This window comes from Borostomias antarcticus, assembly GCF_949987555.1.
Source record: "Borostomias antarcticus genome assembly, chromosome: 8".
NCBI lineage: Eukaryota > Metazoa > Chordata > Actinopteri > Stomiiformes > Stomiidae > Borostomias > Borostomias antarcticus.
The window spans coordinates 2,797,793-2,806,234 of NC_140241.1; the positions used below are offsets into that span (position 1 = coordinate 2,797,793).

General features: G+C 49.9%; 1 protein-coding gene across 1 annotated transcript in view; it reads right to left on the bottom strand.

Moving 5' to 3' along the window:
* LOC311312139 (transmembrane protein 65-like) overlaps window positions 1–7,190 on the bottom strand; it is a gene marked incomplete at both ends in the record, with an annotated part of 42,079 nt that extends 34,889 nt beyond the window's left edge. The window contains one exon of the mRNA XM_084442010.1: window positions 6,908–7,190. Within this exon, the coding sequence (XP_084298136.1) occupies window positions 6,908–7,190 (283 nt within the window). The remainder of the gene's footprint in view (window positions 1–6,907) is intronic.
* Window positions 7,191–8,442: the final 1,252 nt, after the last annotated feature.

Consider the following 8,442-nt stretch of genomic DNA (forward strand, 5'->3'; position numbering starts at 1 on the left):
GGTCGTATGCCCACCTCCCTTGTTCTCTGTAAAGCCCATTGTGTTGCCTCTGGGTATGAAATGCGCTATACAAATAAAGCTTTGATTGATTGATTGATTGATATTTAGAACATGTACATAATCCATCCTTACTGATATCTTAACTTCCTAATGTATAGATTTGTATTTATTGTGTCATTTGTGAATTGTGTATTTGTAGGTATCTGTAATGAACACATCTCGGAGCCGGCAGCAACATGTCACTGTGACTGTACACTGTAGCATGTGACAAACAAAGATCTGTATCTGAATCAAAAAGGTCTACAGTGAATTCTGTGTTGCTAGCTGTGCATCTCACATCTCCAGTCTCTTTGATCTCTTTGATGTGTTGCACTTTGTCTTGATGTCTCGTGTAAATCACGTTGAATTGCCGAAATGTGCTCTACAAATAGACTTGCCTTGCCTTTGCCTCGTCACGGCAGTGTGAGGAGAGCTCTGGTCCTATAATCAGAGGGGGTGGGACTATAAACCCTCATCACACTCTGAGCCCAGCCCACTCCCCGGAACAATCAAGCTGCTGTGAGAGTCAGCGGCACACAGATACAGTATTGAGCTGGAGGACCTCAGATTAAAGGGAAAATTCACCCATTCAACCCTGTAATAATCTCTCTGAAATGGTATTTGATAATCCTGTATATTATGGGATATAAAATGAATGTCGTTCATTTATTCATTCATTCAAGGGTACAAATACTGCATTGGGGACAGAGGGATGGAAGAAAGGTGAGACGACACCCTCTGTCTGAAGACATGAGAGAGACCGACAACCTCTATCTGAAGACATGAGAGAGACCGACACCCTCTATCTCTATCTGAAGACGAGAGAGACCGACACCCTCTATCTGAAGACATGAGAGAGACCGACACCCTCTATCTGAAGACATGAGAGACCGACACCCTCTATCTGAAGACATGAGAGAGACCGACACCCTCTATCTGAAGACATGAGAGAGACCGACACCCTCTATCTGAAGACATGAGAGAGACCGACACCCTCTATCTGAAGACATGAGAGACCGACACCCTCTATCTGAAGACATGAGAGAGACCCTAACCCTCTATCTGAAGACATGAGAGAGACCTACACCCTCTATCTGAAGACATGAGAGAGACCGACACCCTCTATCTGAAGACATGAGAGAGACCAACACCCTCTATCTGAACACATGAGAGAGACCGACACCCTCTATCTGAAGACATGAGAGACCGACACCCTCTATCTGAAGACATGAGAGAGACCCTAACCCTCTATCTGAAGACATGAGAGACCGACACCCTCTATCTGAAGACATGAGAGAGACCCTAACCCTCTATCTGAACACATGAGAGAGACCCGACACCCTCTATCTGAAGACATGAGAGAGACCGACACCCTCTATCTGATGACATGAGAGACCAACACCCTCTATCTGAAGACATGAGAGACCGACACCCTCTATCTGAAGACATGAGAGAGACCGACACCCTCTGTCTGAAGACATGAGAGAGACCCGACACCCTCTATCTGAAGACATGAGAGAGACCGACACCCTCTCTCTGAACACATGAGAGAGACCGACACCCTCTATCTGAAGACATGAGAGAGACCGACACTCTCTGTCTGAAGACATGAGAGAGACCCTAACCCTCTATCTGAAGACATGAGAGAGACCGACACCCTCTATCTGAACACATGAGAGAGACCGACACCCTCTGTCTGAAGACATGAGAGAGACCGACACCCTCTATCTGAAGACATGAGAGAGACCGACACCCTCTATCTGAAGACATGAGAGAGACCGACACCCTCTATCTGAAGACATGAGAGAGACCGACACCCTCTATCTGAAGACATGAGCGAGACCGACACCCTCTATCTGAAGACATGAGAGACCGACACCCTCTATCTGAAGACATGAGAGAGACCGACACCCTCTATCTGAAGACATGAGAGAGACCGACACCCTCTATCTGAAGACATGAGAGAGACCGACACCCTCTATCTGAAGACATGAGAGAGACCAACACCCTCTATCTGAACACATGAGAGAGACCGACACCCTCTATCTGAAGACATGAGAGACCGACACCCTCTATCTGAAGACATGAGAGAGACCCTAACCCTCTATCTGAAGACATGAGAGACCGACACCCTCTATCTGAAGACATGAGAGAGACCCTAACCCTCTATCTGAACACATGAGAGAGACCGACACCCTCTATCTGAAGACATGAGAGACCGACACCCTCTATCTGATGACATGAGAGAGACCGACACCCTCTATCTGAAGACATGAGAGACCGACACCCTCTATCTGAAGACATGAGAGACCGACACCCTCTATCTGAAGACATGAGAGAGACCGACACCCTCTATCTGAAGACATGAGAGACCGACACCCTCTATCTGAAGACATGAGAGAGACCGACACCCTCTATCTGAAGACACGAGAGACCGACACCCTCTATCTGAAGACATGAGAGAGACCGACACCCTCTATCTGAAGACATGAGAGAGACCGACACCCTCTATCTGAAGACATGAGAGAGACCGACACCCTCTATCTGAAGACATGAGAGACCGACACCCTCTATCTGAAGACATGAGAGAGACGACACCCTCTATCTGAAGACATGAGAGACCGACACCCTCTATCTGAAGACATGAGAGAGACCGACACCCTCTATCTGATGACATGAGAGAGACCCGACACCCTCTATCTGAAGACATGAGAGACCGACACCCTCTATCTGAAGACATGAGAGAGACCGACACCCTCTATCTGAAGACATGAGAGAGACCGACACCCTCTATCTGAAGACATGAGAGAGACCGACACCCTCTATCTGAAGACATGAGAGAGACCGACACCCTCTATCTGAACACATGAGAGAGACGACACTCTCTATCTGAAGACATGAGAGAGACCGACACCCTCTATCTGATGACATGAGAGAGACCGACACCCTCTATCTGAAGACATGAGAGAGACCAACACCCTCTATCTGATGACATGAGAGAGACCGACACCCTCTATCTGAAGACATGAGAGAGACCGACACCCTCTATCTGAAGACATGAGAGAGACCGACACCCTCTATCTGATGACATGAGAGAGACCCGACACCCTCTATCTGAAGACATGAGAGAGACCGACACCCTCTGTCTGAAGACATGAGAGAGACCGACACCCTCTATCTGAAGACATGAGAGAGACCGACACTCTCTGTCTGAAGACATGAGAGAGACCGACACCCTCTATCTGAAGACATGAGAGAGACCGACACCCTCTATCTGAAGACATGAGAGACCGACACCCTCTATCTGAAGACATGAGAGACCGACACCCTCTATCTGAAGACATGAGAGACCGACACCCTCTATCTGAAGACATGAGAGACCGACACCCTCTATCTGAAGACATGAGAGAGACCGACACCCTCTATCTGAAGACATGAGAGACCGACACCCTCTATCTGAAGACATGAGACCGACACCCTCTATCTGATGACATGAGAGAGACCCGACACCCTCTATCTGAAGACATGAGAGAGACCGACACCCTCTATCTGAAGACATGAGAGAGACCAACACCCTCTGTCTGAAGACATGAGAGAGACCGACACCCTCTATCTGAAGACATGAGAGAGACCGACACCCTCTATCTGAAGACATGAGAGAGACCGACACCCTCTATCTGAAGACATGAGAGAGACCGACACCCTCTATCTGAAGACATGAGAGAGACCGACACCCTCTATCTGAAGACATGAGAGACCAACACCCTCTATCTGAAGACATGAGAGAGACCGACACCCTCTATCTGAAGACATGAGAGAGACCGACACCCTCTATCTGAAGACATGAGAGACACCGACACTCTCTATCTGAAGACATGAGAGACCGACACCCTCTATCTGAAGACATGAGAGAGACCGACACTCTCTATCTGAAGACATGAGAGAGACCCTAACCCTAACCCTGCCCATCACATCACCTCACCTGTCATCCATTACCTCACACCGACAGTTCAAGAACCCGGTCTGCCCTTCTACTCATTGCCAGTTTGTGCCATACTCTACGTGGTAGCGTATCCAGGCCGGTTGTAAATGGTAAATGGACTGCACTTATATAGCGCTTTTCCACCTTAGCGGCACTCAAAGCGCTTTACAATGGCCTCTCATTCACCCATTCACACACACATTCACACACCAATGGCGGTAGCTTCCATGCAAGGTGCTAACCTGCTCATTGGGAGCAATTTGGGGTTAGGTGTCTTGCTCAAGGACACTTCGACATGTGGACAGTCGGAGCTGGGATTCGAACCACTGACCCTTCGATCACTGAACGACCCGCTCTACCAACTGAGCTACAGTCACCCGCCTTGTAGCTCCTAGAGTGCTTTCCTGTGAGGCTGTTCTGCCCGGTCTCACCCCGCCTCTCCCCCTGTCCAGTGTCGTCCCCCGGTGCCTCTCTCTCGTCACCCCCCCCATGGAGCCACCCGCCCCTCCCTCACCCTCTACTGCCCTGCTACACCTGCACGCCCCCTCCCTCACCCTCTACTGCCCTGCTACACCTGCACGCCCCCCCCTCACCCTCTACTGCCCTGCTACACCTGCACGCCCCCCCCTCACCCTCTACTGCCCTGCTACACCTGCACGCCCCCCCCTCACCCTCTACTGCCCTGCTATGCCTGCACGCCCCCCCCTCACCCTCTACCGCACTACTACCCCTACCCTCCCCCCCCCTCACCCTCTACTGCCGTGCTACCCCTACCCTCTCCCCTCCCTCACCCTCTACTGCCCTGCTACCCCTACCCCCCCCCCTCACCCTCTACCGCACTACTACCCCTACCCTCCCCCCTCCCTCACCCTCTACTGCCCTGCTACCCCTACCCTCCCCCCTCCCTCACCCTCTACTGCCCTGCTACCCCTACCCTCCCCCCTCCCTCACCCTCTACTGCCCTGCTACCCCTACCCTCCCCCCTCCCTCACCCTCTACTGCCCTGCTACCCCTACCCTCCCCCTCCAATGCCCTTCTACCCCTACCCTCCCCCCTCCCTCACCCTCTACTGCCCTGCTACCCCTACCCTCCCCCCTCCCTCACCCTCTACTGCCCTGCTACCCCTACCCTCCCCCCTCCCTCACCCTCTACTGCCCTGCTACACCTACCCTCCCCCCTCCCTCACCCTCTACTGCCCTGCTACCCTCCCCCCTCCCTCACCCTCTACTGCCCTGCTACTCCTACCCTCCCCCCTCCCTCACCCTCTACTGCCCTGCTACCCCTACCCTCACCCCTCCCTCACCCTCTACTGCCCTGCTACCCCTACCCTCCCCCCTCCCTCACCCTCTACTGCCCTGCTACCCCTACCCTCCCCCTCCCTCACTCTTCTATCACTGTTAAACCGCCCGTTGGGGTTTGACCCCTGCTGCCCCCTCCAGAGTGCTTCTGGGTCCTGATCCGTGGAGCATCAGCAGGAATGTTCTAGTGAAAGCATTTTAAAAGCGCACACCAGCAGGATGAACATCAGACAGAGTGGCGATAAAAAAGCCACCGAGATGCTTGTTTGCCCGGTGTTGCCCAGGAGAGGCGCGCTGGTGCTACGCAGACGTGATCAGAGCAGAACTTCACCCTCCGGACTGACTCATACAGCATCAGCATCAGTTTCTCTCTCTCTGACACACACACAAAACATAATTTCTCTCTGCTGTATCTCTCTCTCCCCATTTCTGCCCATTCTCCATATCTCTCTCCATCTCATCTCCTCTCTCTCACTCTCCATTTCCATGACCATCTCTGTCAGTATATTTCTCCCTCTCTGCCATCTTCATTATTTGCTGCCCTAAAATGTCAAGATTTGCAGGTCAGTAATGGTTCTGGGCTGAGTTTCCCAGAGGCATCGTAGCGCTACATTCATCGCAAGCTACGGCGTTACGCTACGATGCCTCTGGGAAACTCAGCCCTGTTCGGTTGAATTCTGTAACGCACGTTTTCCCAGTGCTTAGCTTGTAACTGGGAGGAGATTGGAGAGGAGATCACTGGACCGCTTGGACTATAATGTCGTTTTAACAGCTAAGGTACGCAGTTGCCGCATAGCCATGGTGATACTGTAGGACTATCCTCACATCATTTATCAACTGCATAAAAGAGAAACGTCAGCACTTGTCTGGTATGTTCCAGGGGTCCATATTCACTGGATTCAGTCAAACTTGTCATGTACAGTAGTCTATGTTCATTGCACAGTAACATGATATAATATTATGACCATCTGCTCTACCTGTTCCGACACATCTAATTGAATGTTTCTTTAGAAGTGAATAATCATATTCTAATCTATGTTTGGAATGCACAAGTTGTAGGACCTACTGTACTGTAGGGAAAAAAATCAAATAAGAAAAATATATAAAGTATGTGTTTTGACCCTACAATAAAAAACTGATATCCAATTAAGATAGATTGATGAAGGATGAAGGCTGTGACATGCATATGTAACCCTCCAAACACCACTGGACATCCGGGTCACGGCACCATTGTAACCCATCTGTTTTGGCATGCCCAGCGTTGACAGCTGCGCCAATAGAGACGTCTCTCTTTGGAGAGACTGTCAGCTGAGTTTCACCAGCTACTCCACGTTTCACTCTGTTACGCTCACTCCTCCAAACTCCACACCGCTGGACATCCGGGTCACGGCACCATTGTGACCCATCTGTCTCGGCGTGCCGAGGGCGGGATTAGAACCCGGGTCTCCCGCTTGGGAGGCGGACGCACTGACATTAGCGCCAAAAGGGACGTCCCTCTTGGAGGGACTGTCAGCGCTCCTTTGAAGAGTGACCCGCGGTCCAACCTCGGGTCATTTATCTGAGGTGTAGCCTACTATATTATCCTTACCTTGAGCTATCGCAATGGACTCAAACTTGTGAAGTTCTCTAAGCAGGCACGTGCGTTCGTTGTGGTGAAGACTATAAATAAAGTCCCGTGCTCCTTCCGGCGACGTCAGGGGCTCCATCGGGTCATTTTTGTGCGGATGCGTGCCCAAGTCACAGCTTTGCACGCGCATCATCGGTAGGGGCCCTTGGACCGTGACGGGACCGCTCCTGTGCAGTCTTCCTAACACGCTAGGGGCCCGGAGCAGGACAGCAGGCCGCAGGACCCTCTGCAAGCACGGCAGCATCTCGAGGACAGATGAGAAGAATGGGAGGCGCCGAAAACCTAGAATTCAAATTAAACATTCATGAATTATGTCCCAAACACAACGTCAAATACACAAACGATGGGTTAGTCTATGTTGTAAGGGCATTAAATGGTTATTTGTAAGGACAGACATGAAAATACGCTTCCTTAACAATTAATTTGCCAAAAGAAATAAAATCAATGTTTTTATGGTCGCACAAAACAGTAAATAGGTCGCCGAAAGCAATCGCAACTTCTGTGCAAGCGCAGACCTCGATCAGCTGATGCTGCGCTGGCTGTCCCGTCCCCAATCTCCGGTATTCAGATGAGAGATGAGGCTGCGAGGCACACGTCCTTGACTGCGGTTATCTCATGAACAATCCACTGATGTCAAATACAGAATTTACAGTAAAACAGTCCAGTTACATCTTCACATAGCTCATCTTCACGGTGGAAACACAGGCTACAGCAGGATACTCCGGATCTCAGGGATGGACAGGGTTGTTCCCGTAATGCGCGTCCTCTCTGACTCAGTGGCCTAAAATATTTTCCAATGGAAGAGCTTGACTACGTAGCACTGACGACAAAGTCACACGTTTTGCTTTCGCATTATATGAGCTATAGTATTTTTTTTCTTCTACAGGGTACGAACCGACCGATCCGACAGCCTGGAATGCGCATAGGGCATTAAGAACACACCCCTTTGACGTCATGGGAAATGTATTTTCCACTCCATATGCAATTCCATAAACAAGCACTTCATGTTCTATTCTTATGGACTACACTTCCCACATCCACAATGTGTGACAGCCACTGCATTATGGGAAATGTATTTAATCTCATAGGATGTAGAGAGTCTACCTTACAAATATACTTGCCTAGTGGGGGCCGAATCATCAGTCACACACACTGCTCATATCTAAATCTCCCTGTGTTTAACAAAACACATTTAGTAGGCTTCTAATGTGCTCTTATGCACATTAAGATGTTATCTATCTGGTAATATTACTCCTATATGGGTTGCTACCACACCGATCAGACACAATATTAAAAGCACCTGTCTAATACTGTATTGTGTAGCTGTCCCTCGTGCCGCTAAAACAGCTCTTCCCGTAGTAAACAGTTTCATCTTGTGGACATAATTCACCCTCTAACAAGATCGTAGCTTTTTATAGCCTTCTGTAGCAACTATGAATGTAATAAACTACCATGTAGTATTAACTCCTAATAATGTAATCCATGTCAAATTTGTT